At 51.5% G+C, this 20,350-nt stretch overlaps 1 protein-coding gene across 2 annotated transcripts in view; it reads left to right on the plus strand.

Annotated features, from left to right (window-relative positions):
• Window positions 1-7,194: 7,194 nt before the first annotated feature.
• LOC119382821 (P protein) overlaps window positions 7,195-20,350 on the plus strand; it is a 332,942-nt gene continuing 319,786 nt past the window's right edge. For both annotated transcript variants that reach the window (XM_049412327.1, XM_049412328.1), the window contains exon 1: window positions 7,195-7,641. In XM_049412327.1, the coding sequence (XP_049268284.1) occupies window positions 7,210-7,641 (432 nt within the window). In that variant the 5' untranslated portion in view covers window positions 7,195-7,209. The remainder of the gene's footprint in view (window positions 7,642-20,350) is intronic.

Here is a 20,350-nt window from a genome sequence, read left to right on the forward strand (position 1 = left end):
TGAGAACGACGCAGTGTTTTCTTCATTCCTTACGAGGCTGGGCGATGGCCTCATCCTGACCGAGCATGATGCCAGATTGACTGACAGCCGCTTTGTAGACTAGAATACGTAGTCCACATACGCCCAGGTAGTCTACGAATACGACAAGCGCCATCCACTGATGTTGGTCTACGTAGCACTATCCAGGCCTCTCATATTTCACTACACATGGACCCCTCGTCACCGCAATCACGACCAGATCCAATAACAAGTCATGACCAGCTGCTGGTGCTCACTGACCACGGTGATGATGACCTTGTTCAAGAGCTGTCAAGAACCTCTTCCACACATGCATACGGGTTCGTGAAGTGTGCGTGCGTTCTCCATCATAAGGGACAAGTATAAGCACTACATATCAGCTTACCGCTTTTGGTGTCGGTAATACCCACATTGCCGTTGACAGCGTTACCCAACTGTAAACAACTGGTTATATAAAAGATATGCGGCTTTGCGGCTCTTCAACATATATGTGTGCGTATAAAATTTATACAAATCTTTAGCGTCATTGTGGGACGTTTCGCTCTGTAAAAAAATTACGCCACAGTCACCTTCCCGCCGCAAGCTTCGCATAAAATCGACTCCCACGGTACGTGGGATCTGCCGAATTTTTTACAGCGAAAGCTGTTATGAGATCATTTCACCGGCCGTTTTTGGCGCCGTAGTTGTCCGCCGCCGCCGCCGCCGCCGCCGGTGTCCGTAACCAGTATCGCTCGAAATAAAAAAAAAAACTAAATGAGAAAAAAATTCCAGGATGGAACAAGGTTCGAACCTGGGCCCTCTGCGTGGGAGCCCAGTATTCAACCTCTGAGCCATGCCGGTGCTTGAAACTGCTTTGCAAAAAGGTCCTATACAGGCTTCATGTCGGGAAGGAACCACATTAGCATATGCAATATAGCGTGATAGAAGAGTAAAATAAGCACCAAGAGTCGCACAACGCGAATTCTGTAACCAGGCGTCACACAATGCGAATTGCGCAACGAGTAGGTTGTTGAATGCTTCCAACCCATTACAAAGGGTTGGAAGCATTCCCATAATTCTTCGTCGTCATCAGGCACAGCATCAACAAAGTGCGCATAATGCCTTACATGTGTTTAGCAGGTACCACGGCTCTCCGTAGAATGACGAAAAATGGCACAGTGCCTGCTGCCCTACTTCTCAAAAACTACAATGATTTATAGCGTAGTGGGTTCCTCGCAAGTGCACTTGTATTGGTTGCCAAGGAAGCCCATAAGCGCATGATCCATTTTCTCGGGGTCTCAGTAAAATTACAATGATTTAGAGCGTAGTGGGTTCCTCGCAAGTGCACTTGTATTGGTTGCCAAGGAAGCCCATAAGCGCATGATCCATAACCTCGGGGTCTCAGTAAAATTACAATGATTTATAGCGTAGTGGGTTCCTCGCAAGTGCACTTGTATTGGTTGCCAAGGAAGCCCATAAGCGCATGATCCATTTCCTCGGGGTCTCAGTAAAGGTCTTCGCCCCCCCCCCCCGTCTCTCTCCCACGTCAACGTATGTTATACAGCATGACGGGAGAGGGAAATAGCGACCGGGCGTCACCCAATGCAAATTGCATAACTGGTGGGCCGTTTAAAGCTTCCAACCCATTACAAAGGGCTGAGCCATAATTCTTCATCGTCATCAGTCATCGCGTCAACAAAGTGCACATAATGCCTTACAGACGTGTAGCTGGTGCCTCGCTTCTCCGCAGAATGACAAATAATGTCTCAGTAGGTGCTTCCCAACTTCACAAAAATTGTGATTTATGGCGTAGTGGGTACCATTCTAGTGTACTTCTATTGTAGCCCCAAGAGAGCTTACAACGGGCTCTAGAAACGCCGCTCTTCCAGCTTTCGCTGTGACTGTGCTGCGATTTCAGCGCAGGCCTGGCGTTTTTTTTTTTTCTCCATGGTTTATCGCAGCTGTGTACTACACGCGTAGCACAAAATGAAGGGAGAGAGAGAGGGGTTTATTGTGGCAGAAAAGCTAAGAGGTCGGCCTGAATCAATGTTCTGGCCTACTACTCAGCGTTATAGGGAAGGGGAGGGGGTGGGACAGAGAGTGGAGAGAAGGTGTTGATGATGATGAAGAGGAAGGTGGTGATGAAGCAAAACCTTGAATGTCCAGAAAATATTTAGTCTCTTGTCGAGTTCTGTCTCGCGCAAAAACTTGTTCAGCGCTTTCAGAATATCGCGCTGATGACGAGGTGATGGCCCCAACAGAACGTTTTCTGCGACTTGTTGTTTCGTATATTTCAACAAGACGGTGGCCACCGGATTTTTTTGCGTGATATATCGTGGGCAGATGCACAAGAGGTGTGCTGTAGTCTCAGGAGTGCCACATACCTCGCAATTCGGACTGTCCACACAACCGATAAGGTGTAGGTAACGACGAGTGAACGCCACACATATATATAGTCGCAATCTGCGTAGTAGGCTTGTACTGCACCTTTTCATGGTTGGCGGCATTTTAACGTGCATGTGTGAATCGAGTTGGTGAAGACGGCTGTGACGATGACTTGGTGAAGACCAATATGCTGCAGCATTTTCGCGGAGGAGTGTATATACAACGCTGTTTGTATCCAGTCGATAAAATGGAATGGCCAATAATGTGGCGTTATCGCAAGCCATCTCTGCCTCCCCATCGGCTTGCTCGTTTCCATGTAGGCCGATGTGCCCTGGAATCTACCGATACTCTATTGGCCGTGAGGAGTTAGGGAGTCGCCCTCTATCGGACGCGCCTCGATTGCGTGCTAGGTAGGATACCGCCGGCGCGCTCCCCATAGGTTTTGCTGTCGGCGCTCTATAAGAACACCTCGCGGAAGCCCTCCAGGGCATTTATGTAACTACTTTCGAAAGGAATTGTGTTCTTTACTGTCAAAATAATAATTTTCGACGAACTGAAAGCACAAGATAGCCTACAGTCGCTGTCTCTTTGCAGAAAAGGAGCACCCGCTTCACGCGGTCACCGCGTTGGAGACTCCTGAACCGGCCTCTTGCGTGAACTATGTGAAATATCTCGTAAGAATAGACTGCCTGTATAACCAAACGGAGCATAACAGAAAGAAGCCTCAAGCCAGCGATCGCACGGGTTCGCGACGACTGACGGTGCCTCTGCATGTATGAGCGTCTGCATGTATGTTCGTACTCATGGTTTCGCTTTTGCTACGAGCGCGTTTTGGCACCGCGCTGTGAACTTAGGCCGCAAAATATGAGAATTTGTGAGTAAACAAACAACTACTGTTGCGCGGACGCTATCAGAGCAGTTCAAAAGCAATTTCCTTACAACTGCGGCTTCGGTGCACATGGCAACTTTGTGATCTAGCCGTCCTGACGATTCAGTGTTTTTTTTTCTTTTTCGGTCTAAATTCGGGAACGTTTCAATGTCATTTGACAAGTTGTCTCGCACTGCGTATTGATCGGTCTTCTCAGCGGGCAAATGCCGCTGCTTCTGTTTGTTTATTCAGCGCATTCGTTTCGTTTGGTGCTCACACAAAACGTGAGCAAATGCGACGTCTTTTTTTAACGCTCCTTAATTATCGTTCCGTTTGCATTCCAGTGAACTTGCCGCTCTCTGTCATCAACAAATTCATAGACCAAAGCTTCACCACTTCGAGATTGCTGGTGGAAGGAGAAGCAGTTGACGAGACCGAGCATGTAGTAGCATGCAACGCCAAGGAAAAGAAAGAAAATACAGTAACGTTTGCCGGACTTGTTCTGCAAATGTCGGCTGTGAACTAGAACCCACATAAACTTGAAATAGCGGTGAATAAAACAGAAGTTATTACAGCAACCAGCAGCCACAAAACATGATAGTAATTATTTGGCGAGTACCCCAGCAATTTTGGCAGTAGTGTCGTGTCTGACGCCGACAGGGTGGCATATCTTTCCCACGAAAATAAATGAGGCTCCAAGAAAATACATGGGGTTGGAGAGGCCCAACGTGAGTTTGAGAGTGGCAGAAATAAATTTGGGCTTTTTAGCACATTGTGTTTGCGTCAGGGGAACGCAAGCTCGACTGAAAAAAATGTTATTGCCAACATAAATGCAGCACACAGCCGCAGCATTTGACTCTCGCTAGTCCACCAGCAAACGTCGCGTAGCTTATGCAGGCAAAAGCCTTAGATGCCTCTTCAAACGGGAAGATTTACCGTCGACGGCGTCAAGACGAGTGACGCAAAAAATAATTGTCATGTGATGACGTCACCATGTGACGTCATCATGACGTCACAGATCTAAATTTGTAACTTCATTATGACATCACCATGACGTGACAACGGGATGTCACATGATGACGTATTCACACGACATGATCCCTTTGCATTGCCTCCGTGATCGGTCACGGAGGCCGTGCAAAACCGCGTTAGGTGCAGAACGCTTTTGGAGGGGGGCGCGGGAGAATCAGTACAACTAATGACAAGAAGAAGATGGCTTTCGCCTTCTAGTCATCTTCAGCGAATGCATGAGGGACCCTGTGCGTTTTCATTCAACGTATCTAAACAATGACTTGCGTATCTGCAGCCGATTTTGTGGACGCTGAGCATGGGGCCGACGATCAAGAGGTCGCACGGGAGGGTTCTGAGACGGCATCGCACGTGGTAAAAGGTAGCGCCTTTTCCATCCTGTGGCAGATAAGCATCATTTGCCGGCGGGAAGCGCGCGCGAGCCATCGTCTCAGTACGCGCTGTCTGCTACTCAGCGAACATCGCAGGCCCGACGCAGTAACGAAAGTCTTCGTCGGGGAAGTGCTTGTTGCACACAAGACTCGTAGCCGATGGCTACTTGCCGGTTCTTAGCTTTACAACCCATGCTTCACGCAGTTTCTTGTCCCGCGGTTACCGGTGCAGGCTGACACTGGGCTCCGTTGCGTAAGCGCGGCACCGAGCGGCAGAGCCCCATGTTCGTCGCCTTCAGAGGCAGCCATTCTATTACAATGGTTTCAATTGAGTAGAAAATGAAGGAAAACTTCCGAATTTGAACAGACCGCAGCGCATATGTGGGACTTGAAACTCGTTTTCAAAGCACGCGGCAGTGCTCCACAAGCAGCCGACGCGGCCGCTGAGACCACGTGATCCTGCCAAGCACGTCACGCCGACGGCGGCGCCGGCGTTTCCAGTGGTGGGCCTCGAGGCCAATACGATGGCCAGTTTTCAGGGCTACATAGTGTGCTGCCCTCGTTTAAGCGCCGAATTTGTTACTTGAAGCGTTGGTTTGCAGTCACAAAATATAGTCCATTTGCCAGGAGGCTGCGTCGATACATAACGAATCACCTCGCGGATGGCCACAATCTCTGCCGCCGTCGATGTTGTTCGGTGGTCTAGACTCCCCGGGAGCGTTCCCCGAACCACTCCCCGAGAACACTCGGGGAGTGGTCTAGACTCCCCGAGTGTTCTCCTTCGGGAGGGGCGAAGGTTCGTCGCAGCGCCCCCCCCCCCTCCCAATTATGTCAATGTATGGCGCTGACATTGCGCCCCCCCCCCCCTCTTAGGTGAATAGGGGGGAAAGTGTTACCGTTGCCGACAGTGCATCGCGTTAATGTGCACACGTTTACTCGGTGAGATGCGTGCGCGTCTGCGTCATTAAGCTTGCTTCTTTTAAGGCGAGAGCTTTAGATGTCTCAACAAACATGAAAAGTGACTGCCAGTGGCGTCAAGATGTGATGCAAAGCGTCATCATAATGTGATGACATCTCATCAATATGCCTGACGTGACGGGTCGCTGAAATTTGTGACGTCATGACATCACATGACGACATCATCGTATCGCCGATTGGTCAAAAGAAGACCGATCCCGGAGACACTGCAAAACCACGTGATGTGCACAGAACTTTGAATGCCTTCGATCCCTGAGGCAGTGTAAAACCACGTTGGTTGCAGAAATATATTTGGGGAAGGGGGAGGGCAAGGGGGGGGGGGCGGAAGAGAGAAGAAGAGAATCAATACAATCAACTAGGAAGGAAAAGAAGAAAGTGGCTTTCGCCTTCGAGTCGTCTTAGGCAAATGCGTAAGTTGTAACTTTTTATTTTTAAAGGCAACTGCGTGAATGACCCGCTGTGCGTGTGCAGCGGTCGACATCTTCATTAGCCAGCTCAGCCACACGTTTTCGTAGTTCATAAGCAAGAGCGTACCAGTTGCGTCGGGGCACTTGGCTTTCACTTGTTTTCGGCCAACTCCGTATCAGTGGCGAGGGAGGATGGTTCACGTGATGGTTATAATTATTGGCTTATTGTACTTCGCCGTTAGCCCGACTGCGATATCTCGCATAGCTGCAGATACCATGGTCTATACAGCGCGCTTTGTTTCCGCGATGCGAGAACAAAGGAGCATGAGCGGCCCGAGCTGGGGCGTATGGTGCATGTCGACAGATAACGCGAGAGAGAGAGAGAGGCGCCCGGCATCGCGTAACAGCTAACGTTGGCGCGCTGTAATTGAGGAGCGTATAGTCGACGCCATTTCAGATGTAATTACGCAGAGATGAAGAGATCAAAGTGCAAGGTATATTGTCTGAAAGAAAAAAAAAACATGAAAGAATCAGCGTCCGGCGCGCTATTTGAAAGTCGCCGCCGAAGAATCTAGGTCTGAACTGAGATATAGGTGCATGTAGTGGAGAAGGAAGTCGCGCCAATCGCCCTTAACTAGCCATTTCAAGTACCGGTGTAACAGAGACTTTGAAAAGGGTGATAAGGAAGCGATTTATGGCTCGGTGAAGGCCGGCAGTCCCCAGACCGCCTTCCATGCTCTGCCGGCACGGTGCGTATGAGACACTTGCGTTCAGCACATGCATGATTCGTTGTCGTGTTAAGTAGGCACGGGGATATCCCTGCGCTTGCATTTCGGCTTCGCTCAGCGCGATAACACCTCCCGGAGAACTTCTGACGCGACAGCCGTTCATCGATTCCTTATCTTTTTGCCAGGTTCACTTTTTTTTTCTTATATCGCGCCCTTCTCCTCCGTTTTCGTTTGCCTTTATCCGGTGTCACGAAATCGTGCCGCAGTTTCACGGATTAAGTAAATATATATCTGCATATATTAAATAAAGGAATTTGGGTGCATGGTCTGAGCAAAGGCTGACGCCCGGCTTCTTGGCGAGCGGCTCGGACCAGGTATAGATTGCAAGACTGCCGAGGTGGAGAGGAGGAGGGCATTGATTATCGACACCCTCGACACCGTAAACAATGGCGGCCGCACTGGCCGGCGAAAACACCAGTGGAAGCAGAAACAAGGGACCGACCGCTCGTTTATCGGCCGCTCTCGGCAGAGCAGCTTCAGTCGGCACGCGCTATGTGCGGAGTAGCGCGGGAGTTTTGCGACCGGCCCCCGGCCATGCGTCGTCGTCGTTGAGTGCAGCCTGCGGTGTCAACATGGAACTGAGCGATCGTACCGAGAGCTGCCGGCTCGTGGTGCCGGACGAGACGAGCCCGCTGCTTGCGTTCCCGGCGACCACCATGGGCCGGCCGCGACGCTGCTCGTCGCTGGGAAGTCGCGACGACGCGCCCGAGGCGGACGCCGAAGTCGCCGATGAAGAGAAGCCACCGATCTCGCCCAGACAGTTGTGGCTCAACCGAGTCAAGACCGGCGTTCTCAGCCTCGTCGTCGTGTTCGCTGTGGTGAGTTTACGATGGGGTGTGTGTACGCACGTGCGGGGGCAAATCTTCCTTCAAGAACGATGCGGGGGGAGAAGAATGTGCTCTGTCCGATGCTCTCGATGCTTACGCAACACATGTGCAACTAAACTAATCAGTCACGGTAGCTTAGTAGCGAGAGCGTCGCGCTGCTGAGGTTGCTGATTCGATCACGGCTGCTTGGCTGCATTTCAGTGGAGGTGAAATGCAAGAACGCTTTGTGAAGTCGTTGAGCGACACAAAGCACAGACCTGGAAGAAACGTTGTGGACAGGATAGGTGCTATCCTGTTTCTTCCTGTTTCGGGTTTTGTGTCGCTCAACGATTTCACAATGATGCACCAATTGGCCCAGCAGTCAACGCTTCTGAGTTTCAAGAACACTTTTTTGTTTAGGTGCGTGTTAACGACTCGGTTGGTTGAAATTGATCGATTCCCATGCTTCGGCGTGCCTCGTAATAAGATCGTGGTTTTGACGCCTAAATATGACAGGATTATATCTTTAGTGCAAATATAGGTCAGGACAGCGCAGGTGCAAGCTGAGTTTCATTTTCATGAGAGCGAAAACACAACATTGTTTCGCCAAATTAAAAAAAAATATATATATATAGCGCAGGCGCTATGTCCTTCGTTTTTTTTTTTTTCTTTAACGTTAGATGACGTCCCCCACGCACTACACACGAAGAGAAAATCGACGAACTCGCGCGAGTACTGCGGTTAACGTAACTACCGTGTCTTGGTTGTGAAAACTTCCACAGACGATGACCGAAGTCTTGGTCCCCTTTCCCGTGGGTGTATTAAAGTAGCTGCCATTTTCAACAGCTGCATGACAAAGACACATTCGCATGATCGAAGACTTCGTCGGGGCCGCCACGCGCTCCGCACTGATACGCGGACCGCGTAGAGACCGGCGCGTTTTGTGTCATCGCATTGAGTCATCGCTGGGGAACTAAATCGAGTCACAGTGCGTTAAAGGTATCTCGCTTTTATAGTATGCCACATTGAACTACTCAGCACTCAGTGGTGATGAAAAGGGTGTCGGCAGCCGTGTGCTCATTTCATCGCGTTTCATTCGATAACTGCCTGTGCACCTTACCATCACTGGCTTCACCGCTTATAGTTGCGAAGTGCGTTCAGATTGTTTCGCACCCGCCATGATGCCTAAATAGCTATGTGACACTCGTCTCCTGAACGCGAGCTCGAAGGCTTTATCTATACAGTTGCGATGGCGTCAGATACAGGTACATTTGGTTGAACCGTCAGTATGGTCAAATTTATTACGGAGCCTTCCTCCGTGGCGTCTTCTCCGTGTGCTGCTTCGGAATGTTATACCCACGAGTTAACTATCGGATTGTTTCCCATGCGTGCATTGAAAACATAAGCACTCGTTAACATCATATGGCAGCCAAGCAGCGCAAAAGGAGCAGAAAGAATCGGACGGCACTTCAGCTGTTTTATTCGTGATGTATGGTTACTACGCCGCTGATGTGCCAGCTTGTCCAATCCGCCATTTTCATACCAAGTGTTTTGTCCTTTAAAAAATCTGCATGTGTTCTTAAACATTCTACTGAAAGTAACACTCGTGTGACCCCGACTTCGAGCTTCGCACGTCATCCGGACTAATCTTTGGCAGGCACATGTCTTGAGTTGAGATAACCTCGTTTTTTTTTTGTCCTTGTCATCGACTTCAACTCACGTGTAGCAGGCTCCTATAGCAACGTTGTTGTGCCAGATCAGATTACAAGCGTTCGTTTACTGAAACTCGCCTATGTATATTACGCCCAGAGTCCGATAATGTCAGGTGGGTGCCATCACCCTCACCAGGTGACAAGTGGTGGTGAATATCCCGTACATTATAGGAATTGATTGATTGATTGATTGATTGATTGATTGATTGATTGATTGATTGATTGATTGATTGATTGATTGATTGATTGATTGATTGATTGATCGATCGATCGATCGATCGGTCTGTCTTTCGCACCTAGCTGTAATGGAAATCTATAGCAAAGCACCTTTCAACCGCATGTTGATTCCACGTCGCCCAGGTTTGCGAGAATGGTCACTTGTGGTTTCTGTTAAAAAGCAATAATGAGAATAAACGTGACGCGCGTGCTCTATAGGCGACGACGGCACCGTCTCGTCTTTGGAATACCCCACTGACCTACATCACTTTGTAACAGCCCGCACTGCGCATGTGAACAACGCATAATGTATCGTTTGTCTTAGCAGCACTTGTCGACGTTATCGTTCGCGACTGCTATCTCCGAGAGTGCCTTGAAGAGGCAAAGAAAAAGAAAGAAAGCACTGCCTTGTCGTCTTTTCGTCTCTTCTCCATCCACTGAATGTCTAATCGCGCGATACGGTGAGACTACGATTGCTATACATACTCCGTGAATTCACCCTATAAGTGTACATCGTCTCAGCGGTGGTGGTTTGCGCAGCTGCAGTCAATCACCGCACAGCGATTTACTCAAGACAGTTTCTCCCAGGTCAGCTGCACTAATCGCATTATCTTTCTGCACTCGCACTTAGTACAACTGCAAGGTTCGCATATAATCGTTCCGGCTCGGCTTCTAGCAATGCCGGGCGGTCTCGAGATTGGAAACAGAGAAAGCTTGCCGGGATATAGGCCGAACATTGAGCTGCTCTCGGTGTAATCGAAGGGACCATGTGACCGTAATTCCGCCGGATCGCGGTCTCGCTTTCGACTTCTGGGTATAAAACGCCTATACAAAAAGTTTCTGAACGACACTGCACCGCCTTACCTCAGTTATGTTTCTTAAACCTTTGTACTACTCTCCCTCAAAAAAAAAAAAAAAAGTATGTGTTACTCTTTTCGGGGAGTCCTGACTCACTACGTGTGCGACTCTCTTTAATAAGACACTTTAACTCTCTCTAGGGTCCCATGACTCTCTGGCGAGGGTATAATGATCTACAAAGGGAGTCCACGTGTTCATTTTTTTTAAAGAGAGTCACATACGTGGCGAGTAAGGACTCACATAGAAGAGTCGAATGACTCTTTTTTTCCCCTTCTTAGAGTGTACTAAGCGAAACGAAATAACTGTCACCACCTTGCTGTGGTACCTTCACGTATACCCTTTTTCTCTGTTCAATAAACCAACATGGAAATATCAGCCAACTTAGTAGGAATATACCGAGAATACCATTAGTGGCAGCTGACTTCTAAAAGTTGGAAGTCTCTATAGGTGGAACGCAAGGTTCTCGTTTAGGCTGTCAATTACAGGCTTAGAGAATCTGCAGTTACACCCTCTATCGTAGTCTTACTGGTATCTACACTACAATACTGGATACAAATTAAGGGATTCACTACAATCTGCCATGATATTGCCACGTACGTTTCTTATCACTTTTGCTGCATTCGCCCACAAAGGCTGTCGGCAACGCTCAGCTCAAACCGCGCCTCAGTCTTCGAGAAGCTTCACGATTGTTGTAGATGATTTTGTTAAGATTGCGCGCAAGACGCGAACGCTCGAGCTCATTCTAGAGATTGCGCAACCACCAGCGATATCGCTGGAAAGTTCGATAGCGCCGGTATAAAAGCCGACGCGCTTGACCGCCTGTCAGTTGATCGACGGGCGACGCCCTGTTCGCCGCTATCATTGTACAGCGTGTATTGCTGTAGTTCTAGTTCTCATTTTCCCGGCCACAAGTTCGGCCAAATAAACAGTTTCATTCTGCAAACGCCGACTGCTGTCTTCGTCGACGTCACGACCACGTGACATCTGGTGGAGGTGCTGCTTCATGATCCGGACGCCACCGCGGAGCGCTGACCCAAGCTCAAGCCGCGAAGAAGACGACTCTAAGGACAACCCGGATCCTCGAACCAGCCGCCGGCAGAAAGGACTACCCCCTGAATACGAACCCCTACCGGACAACACCAGGATCACAGCGAAGAAGACAACAGCCACAATGACAACCGCTGGGGCGCCTACAACGGTCGTCATGCACCAACCGAGGGAGCCGCCGACATTCCGCGGATCACCATGCGAGGATCCAGAAAGCTGGCTGGAGGCATACGACCGGGTTTCCACGTTCAACAACTGGGACTGCAACGAGAAGCTACGCCATGTCTACTTCGCCCTTGAAGATGGCGCAAGAACCTGGTTCGAGAATCGAGAGTCCACGCTAACATCATGGGACCTCTTTCGCACCGGATTTCTCGACACCTTCACGAGCGTCATCCGGAAAGAAAGGGCTGAAACCCTTCTCGAGACCCGTGTACAGCTCCCCAATGAGAACATCGGACTGTACACCGAAGAAATGACTCGCCTCTTTCGCCATGCCGACCCCGCCATGTCCGAAGAAAAGAAAGTTCGATTCCTGATGCGGGGAGTGAAGGAAGAACTTTTCGCCGGACTTGTGCGCAACCCACCGAAGACGGTCTCGGAATTCGTTTCGGAGGCCACCACAATCGAAAAGGCACTAGCAATCCGCACTAGGCAGTACAACCGCCGCATGCCGACGACGAACTACGGGGAAGCACATGCGCTGGGCTCCGACGACCTACGTGAGACGATCAGGGCGGTCGTACGCGAAGAGCTGCGAAGGATGTTTCCTGCATCGCAACCCCAGGTCCATTCCATAGCCGACGTCGTTCGCGAGGAACTTCAGCATTCGCTAGGAGTTGCTGCACCGTCGCAACCTGAGCCGGAAGCTATGAGCTATGCTGCAGCAGCCCGCCGTCATGCTGCTCCTCCACGCCCACGCCGAGACGACACACCGCCGCAGTACCGTCGCCAGACGCCGCCGCCGCCCCCGACGCCCTACCGTCCACCTGTCGGCCAGACGCCGCCGCCGCCACCGACGCCCTACCGCCCACCTGTCGGCCAGCGCTATACCCCGAGGAAGACCGATGTCTGGCGCGCCCCTGACAACCGCCCGCTCTGCTACCACTGCGGGGAGGCAGGCCACACGTACCGCCGCTGCCAGTACCGTCAGATGGGGCTACGCGGATTCGCCGTCAACGCGCCGCGCCCGCAGCCAGGCGAACGGCCTCGCGACATCGACGACTACCTCACCGGAACACAGTGGCAAGCACGACGACCTTCCCGCTCGCCGTCGCCCGGCCGTTACATGTCACCGCACCGCCGGCAGTACACTGGCCCAAACCGGGGCCGGTCGCCTAGCCCGTATCCGGAAAACTAAGGGCAGCAACCGATGGAGGTGCGGTTGCTGAACGACGAAATGCTGAAGATCCTCCGCCGTCGTCGACGACGCCACGACGAAGTTCCGAGCCCCCGCCGCACGCCGAACGACGTCCTGAAGACGAAACTTTGCGACCGGAAGCAGACCTGACGACGCAACGCGGAAGCAGCGGTGCAAACCGACGTAGCCGTGACCCGACGCCGCGACATAACCGCAACGCAAGACGGCGGACTAGCGACCTCGACATTCTGATCGACGGCCACTACGTCACCGCTCTCGTCGATACTGGAGCCGACTATTCCGTCATCAGTGGGCCGTTCGCAGCAAAGTTGAAGAAAGTTAAGACTGCTTGGGAAGGCCCCGAGATCCGGACCGCTGGAGGTCATCTGATAACGCCGATTGGTGTCTGCACGGCGAGAGTCACCATCAATAACCAGACTTATCCTGCGAGCTTTGTAATCCTAAAAAACTGCTCCAGAGATGTGATACTTGGAATAGACTTCCTAAGTGACCACGGCGCCGTCATCGACCTGAGGTCTGAGTCGATAACACTAACCTCAGACAAAGCGCTACCGCCCCACGCGACGCCACGGAACCATGCACTGAATGTGATAGAAGAGCAGGTGACCGTTCCGCCGCGCTCCAGCGTCATTATTTCCGTCGGCACCGAAGAACCCGCAGACCTTGAAGGTGTCATCGAGGGCGATCAGCACCTACTTCTGAACCGTCAGGTTTGCGTCGCAAGAGGTATAGCCGAGCTGCGTCATGGTAAAGCAAAGGTAGTGTTGACGAACTTTAGCCACGAATATAGGCACCTCAACATTGGTACGACCGTTGTCTACATCGACGAATGTGTGGCCACCAGCAATGCTTTCGCCCTCTTCGATGCTGCCGAACCTGTTTCGACGAATCGAGGTCCCGAACCAGATTTCGACGTTAACCCGAGCCTTCCGAAGGTCAAGCAAGACCAGCTGAAAACGCTGCTCCTGCAATACAAGAACTGTTTCTCCTCGTCATCGCGGGTCCGACAGACGCCCCTTGCTAAGCATCGCATTCTAACAGAAGAAAATTCTCGACCACTCCGTCAGAGCCCCTACAGAGTTTCGACTCGAGAGCGCGACGCGATAAAGAGACAAGTCGACGAGATGCTACGCGACAACATCATCCAGCCGTCCAAGAGTCCCTGGGCGTCACCAGTGGTGTTAGTGAAGAAGAAGGACGGGACACTGCGCTTCTGCGTTGATTACCGGCGCCTGAACAAGATCACGAAGAAGGACGTGTACCCCCTCCCAAGGATAGACGACACCCTTGATCGACTTCACAACGCGACGTACTTTTCGTCGATGGACCTCAAGACCGGCTACTGGCAGATCGAAGTAGACGAAAGAGACCGAGAAAAGACCGCTTTTATAACACCCGACGGCCTCTTTGAGTTCAAGGTCATGCCTTTCGGACTTTGCTCGGCACCTGCGACGTTCCAGCGCGTCATGGACACCGTACTGGCCGGATTGAAGTGGCAGTCGTGCCTTGTGTATTTGGACGACGTCGTCGTGTTTTCCTCGACCTTCGACGAGCATCTCCGGCGGCTTGAGGCAGTACTTCAAGCAATCAAGACCTCGGGACTGACCTTGAAGCCAGAAAAGTGCCGATTCGCGTATGACGAGCTCTTGTTTCTGGGTCATGTGATCGGCAAGTCTGGAGTGCGCCCAGACCCGCGGAAAACAGCTGCCATCGCCGACTTCGCGCCACCCACCGACAAGAAGGCCGTGCGCCGATTTCTCGGCTTATGCGCCTATTACAGACGCTTCGTCAAAAACTTTTCACGAATCGCCGAACCACTGACGCTTCTCACGAAGGCTAACGTGGAATTCAGGTGGGAAACGGCGCAAGTGCAAGCCTTTCAAGAACTTAAACGACGCCTGCAGACGCCACCCATACTTGCGCATTTCGACGATTGCGCCGATACGGAAATCCACACCGACGCAAGCAGCGTAGGACTCGGCGCCGTCCTTGTGCAGAAGACTGACGGGCAGGAAAGGGTCATCAGTTATGCTAGCCGGTCACTATCCAAGGCAGAGGCCAACTATTCCACAACAGAAAAGGAATGCCTTGCCATCATCTGGGCTACGTCAAAGTTTCGCCCCTACCTCTATGGCAGGCCCTTCAAAGTTGTCAGTGACCATCACGCCTTATGTTGGCTAGCTAACTTGAAGGACCCTTCAGGTCGTCTCGCACGATGGAGTTTGAGGCTTCAAGAATTCGACATAACCGTCGTGTACAAGTCCGGACGAAAACACTCCGACGCCGACTGCCTGTCTCGTGCCCCCGTCGACGCGCCGCCGCAAGACGACGACGATGACTGTTTCCTAGGAACTATAAGTACCGATGACTTCGCCGAAAGGCAACGAGCCGACGCGGAACTGGGAGGCCTTATGGAGTACCTCGAGTGCAAGACCGCCGTTGTTCCGAAGGTATTCAAGCGAGGACTGCCGTCGTTTTTCTTACGGAACGGCGTTCTCCTGAAGAAGAACTTCTCGCCACTTCGAACCGAATACCTTCTTGTCGTGCCCTCATCATTGCGACCAGAAGTCCTACAGGCCCTACACGACGACCCGACGGCTGGACACCTTGGTGTTTCCCGCACGCTCGCCAGAATACAGGAAAAATACTACTGGCCACGCCTTGCTGCCGACGTCGCCCACTACGTTAAGACTTGCCGAGACTGCCAGCGACGGAAGACACCGCCGACTAGGCCAGCGGGACTTCTGCAGCCAATCGAACCACCTCACCGGCCGTTCCAGCAAATCGGGATGGACCTACTGGGGCCGTTCCCGACGTCGACTTTCGGCAATAAGTGGATCGTCGTAGCAACTGACTACCTCACCCGCTACGCCGAGACAAAGGCCTTGCCCAAAGGCAGCGCCGCCGAGGTAGCCAAATTCTTCGTGGAGAACATCGTCTTGCGACATGGCGCCCCAGAGGTCCTTATCACAGACAGAGGTACCGCCTTTACTGCGGACCTAACTCAGGCGATTTTCAAATACAGCGAGACGAGCCACCGCCGCACCACCGCCTACCACCCGCAGACCAATGGCCTCACCGAGCGTCTAAATAAGACAATCGCCGACATGCTGGCCATGTACGTCGACGTTGAGCACAGGACGTGGGATGCCGTCCTTCCGTACGTGACCTTCGCTTACAACACGGCCGTCCAAGAAACGACGCAGATGACGCCGTACAAGTTGGTCTACGGAAGGCGCCCGGCGACGACACTCGACGCCATGCTACCGAACGTCACCGACGAAGAAAACCTCGACGCCGCCGCTTACTTACAACGTGCCGAAGAAGCTCGACAACTCGCCCGCCTGCGCATCAAGACCCAGCAGCACACCGACAGCCGTCGCTACAATCTTCGACGACGCTTCGTGGAGTACCAGCCCGGCGACCGTGTCTGGGTCTGGACGCCAATACGAAGACGCGGACTGAGCGAGAAGCTTCTTCGACGATACTTCGGACCGTACAGGGTACTTCGACGTCTCGGCGCACTCGACTACGAGGTTGTCCCCGACGGCATCACGAACTCTCAGAGGCGCCGAGCTCGACCAGAGGTCGTGCATGTGGTGCGCCTTAAACCGTACTATGCTCGTTAACTCACCTGAGGACTCTAATGTTTGTGTGCTTAGTTTTCTTTAGTACTGCATGTATCCATGTTCTGTTTTTAAGCATCGGGACGATGCTTTTTCAGAGGAGGGCATTGCCACGTACGTTTCTTATCACTTTTGCTGCATTCGCCCACAAAGGCTGTCGGCAACGCTCAGCTCAAACCGCGCCTCAGTCTTCGAGAAGCTTCACGATTGTTGTAGATGATTTTGTTAAGATTGCGCGCAAGACGCGAACGCTCGAGCTCATTCTAGAGATTGCGCAACCACCAGCGATATCGCTGGAAAGTTCGATAGCGCCGGTATAAAAGCCGACGCGCTTGACCGCCTGTCAGTTGATCGACGGGCGACGCCCTGTTCGCCGCTATCATTGTACAGCGTGTATTGCTGTAGTTCTAGTTCTCATTTTCCCGGCCACAAGTTCGGCCAAATAAACAGTTTCATTCTGCAAACGCCGACTGCTGTCTTCGTCGACGTCACGACCACGTGACAATATATCCGAGAAACTGACAAAAAACTTAAAACTTCATACAGAGCTGCGGTACGCAGGCCTACAGAGTGAAATAATGAACAATGCCAGTGTTACCAGTGGAGGGTAATTATACGCTGACATCGACAGTAACCACCAATTATTTCTGCTCAATTCTTCTTGTAGTGCCCTCACATCGCTGTCGCGTCTGTATCCGTCGCCAACCTGTAGCGGACGAAGGACAAGCGCAGTATGGGGAAGCGGCAGTCGCGACATACGTCTGCCGGTCCCATGACGCAAGCCATGCCGTGGAAACAATGTGTCACCAAGTCTTATCTGAGAGAGTGCGAACGTCTAGGAGACGGAATCTCTCCAGGCAGATACTAGACCTGCCTCCGCGGAAGCTTCCTCGGCAAATAGGAGAGGCGTGGTCGAAACTATACACAAGCATGTTCAGTGTTGCCGGTTTCCGATGATTATTTGAGAGAGGGCCAAGAGGGCAGTCCAAGCCAGAGGGTCCCCGGACTATCCACCTCAGGGTGATTGTGATTATGATGATTATTAGTATGATTTCTCTTTTCTAACGGCGTGCACCCACTGTGATGCCAGGAACCTGGTGGCATGCCACAACGTGTTTCCTTCTCATATTTTTCTTAACTGGAGTACAGTACGTGTAGTCTCTGGCTGATAGAAAGATGGAGTAGACAGTGTCGCCTGTCTACACTGTCAAAGCAATCGCAGCCGGTAAAGATGAAGCTCTTTATTTGGGCTAACTTGTACCCGGAAAAAGAACGACACTCAAAATGCAACGATATCGGCGCAGACAGTCGTCGGTCGTCGAATAATCTGGTACAGCGCTAAGGCACGTTGGCATTTATACATGTCGCATCGAAGATTCCAGGGTTATTGTTGGGGGCCGCGTTAGTTCCAGAATAAACTCTACTGTGCCTTTGCGCGCTCAAGCTTATCAGAAGATTCTAAAGTAATCTGGAAGGTTCCCAGACACTCGGGCGCGGTTTGTGCTGCAGTCCCATTTGGGCTGACACTTTCATGAAGAATATATTACAAACTGGCCTGCCAGAAACCTTCATCAGTGTTTTCAAATGTAGCGTGCTCTTTGCCTGAACGATTTCTTAGAAAGGGGAAAAAAATATATATATTTTTTTGGTCTCATTGCCTTTCTAATTAGTTTTCTCTTGAAAGGTGCTCATTCGAGCGGCACGTGGCGAAATCTAGTCTGATAGATCTCCGATTTAATCGTGAGTGGAGGGCAGACACACGTCAAACTTCGCACTAATGTCCTCGCTCATCTGTCTCTTTCGGGAGAAGCTTTCTTTGTTAGTTAAGTAATGTTTCATTCAGCCTACTCCCTATTTTGAAGTGAATCAGAGGAACACCGATTTACTGCGGAATCTAATCGTCTGCGGAATTGGTGCGCTGGCCTGTCGTGCTCAATTTATAGCTTTCCATTTCTTTTAACACGAAAGTGTTTTATGCCGTGGTCCACCACGGCTCTACTGACGTATTTTCGTCACGGATATGACGTTGTAAAATATAAAGACCAACGTTGATAAAAACTAACAGTTGGCAAAGAAAAATAAACCAGAAGAAAAATTGGACCAACTCCCCGAAGGGAACCCTGATGGGATGCGAAGCAGCAGCGTTGCGCACGGGTGGCGTCACGGGTTGAACGGCGCTAACGCGGGCGCTGCGGTGAGCGCTGGAAGATTCGTTTGAAGCGAAACTCGGTGTAGCGTTTACTGGTGTAAACGTTTGTTTGAAACGCAGACACGAGAGGCGAGCGTGCGTTGGAGCCGGCAGCTGCGGGCGCTCCGGCGGGTGAGGGAGAGAGTGACGTACGCGCGCCCCTGCGATGGAAGCGTGCGAGGGGAGCGTGACGTCAACGCCCAGCTGCGGCGTGACCTACTTGGCACCGCTCCAACACCTGCGCCGAGGGAAGCGCGTTGCCTCGCGTTTGTGCGGACGGAGGGGCAGCGTTACACAGTCTAGTCAAAGAGCTGCTTCGCATCTAAAAGTTCCGTCATCGGGAGTCGAACTTACGACCCCTCGCTCCGCAGCGCGGAGCGCGAAAAGATTCACCACAGACGGCACGTTCTTTGCCATTCTAACGGCGAGCTATTTATATATACCATTTACCGATGGCGATACTCAGAGATCGGTGGCGCTTCAGCCTGTTTTCGTTATCACTAGCGAGATGACGCGAAGAGCTCGAAGAGTGCGCTCTAAAGATCGTCGCCCCACGCGGATGAGCGCGCACCTATACAGGGCGTGGTCGCTCGTTTGCGGGCTTACCTCGTGATGGCGGTGGTGTGTACGTCTTGCGCTCTACCCGCAAGTTTGCGTTCAGCGCACGTAGGTCACTTCGCTCACCGGAGCGGCTGCTTTTGCGACAGGAGCGCGCTGCTCACACAGAAATAAGTCACAACTGTAACAGTTCGCGCTCATCCTGTGTATGTTCGTCCGTGCGGCCTTTCTGCTTGAGCAGCGCCTTGCAAGTTTCGAGCTGCTTGCTGTTCTTCGCGTGACATTACAATTTGTTGCTGTAGCATTCATTCCTTCGCGCTTGGGGCGAAAGAATGCACAACAAACGCTCAACTACGTCTGTGAAGTCGCGTTACACGTTCATGTTATACCGATTCCTACGACAGAGGCCATGCTTTTTTCTCTTTACGAACTCAAAGCTCATTCCAGTGGATGTGATCTACGCTGCATGCGTTACTAGTGAAAGAGAAGAGAAAGCATCCAGTCGGCCTATTCGGTCCGGGCTTTTCTGCTTGGTGTGTCATGTTCACGACAGTGCAGACACACGAGGGACACGCTGCGGCATGATTTGTGTTTTACGTTTTTTTTTCTGTTCAGTACGTTGCTGTCCTCACTTGAAGTCGAGTTCCGTATACGTATCTCATTGCATTAGCAACATTTTCCTTTCACGTAATATGGTCAGAGGTGCTCGTAGGCCCGACGGAAGACGTTGCTTATAAGGTATCATGTACAGCTATATATAGGAATGTTGTATCGTACGCTCGCTGAGTAGAGCGAGAGAGAAATAGAGATGGAGTGAGTTTGGTCAACAGACTATTATTAACAGGGCATCAGAGTGTGCGTCTTTTCAAAGCTAGCCTGACCTTGGCAGCTGCGTCAATTCTTGCTGGTATATGGGCGCAAAGACTGGGCGAGTTGAGGTAGCAAGTGGGTTCGTTTACGCTGCCTTCTGGCGGCCCTAGTGTGTTTAAGATAATCTTATTAAGATATCAAGTGAGCGCGCCTATCCTCCTCTCACTAGTTTGCCCGGGCATGGCGGCTGGTCTCTCCGCGAAGCCGCGTGCATAGGTGTCCCGCGCGACTTTTCTTGCAGATACTCCGCGGCAGGTGCAAAGGC

Source organism: Rhipicephalus sanguineus, chromosome 2 (assembly GCF_013339695.2).
Source record: "Rhipicephalus sanguineus isolate Rsan-2018 chromosome 2, BIME_Rsan_1.4, whole genome shotgun sequence".
NCBI classification, from domain to species: Eukaryota; Metazoa; Arthropoda; class Arachnida; order Ixodida; family Ixodidae; genus Rhipicephalus; species Rhipicephalus sanguineus.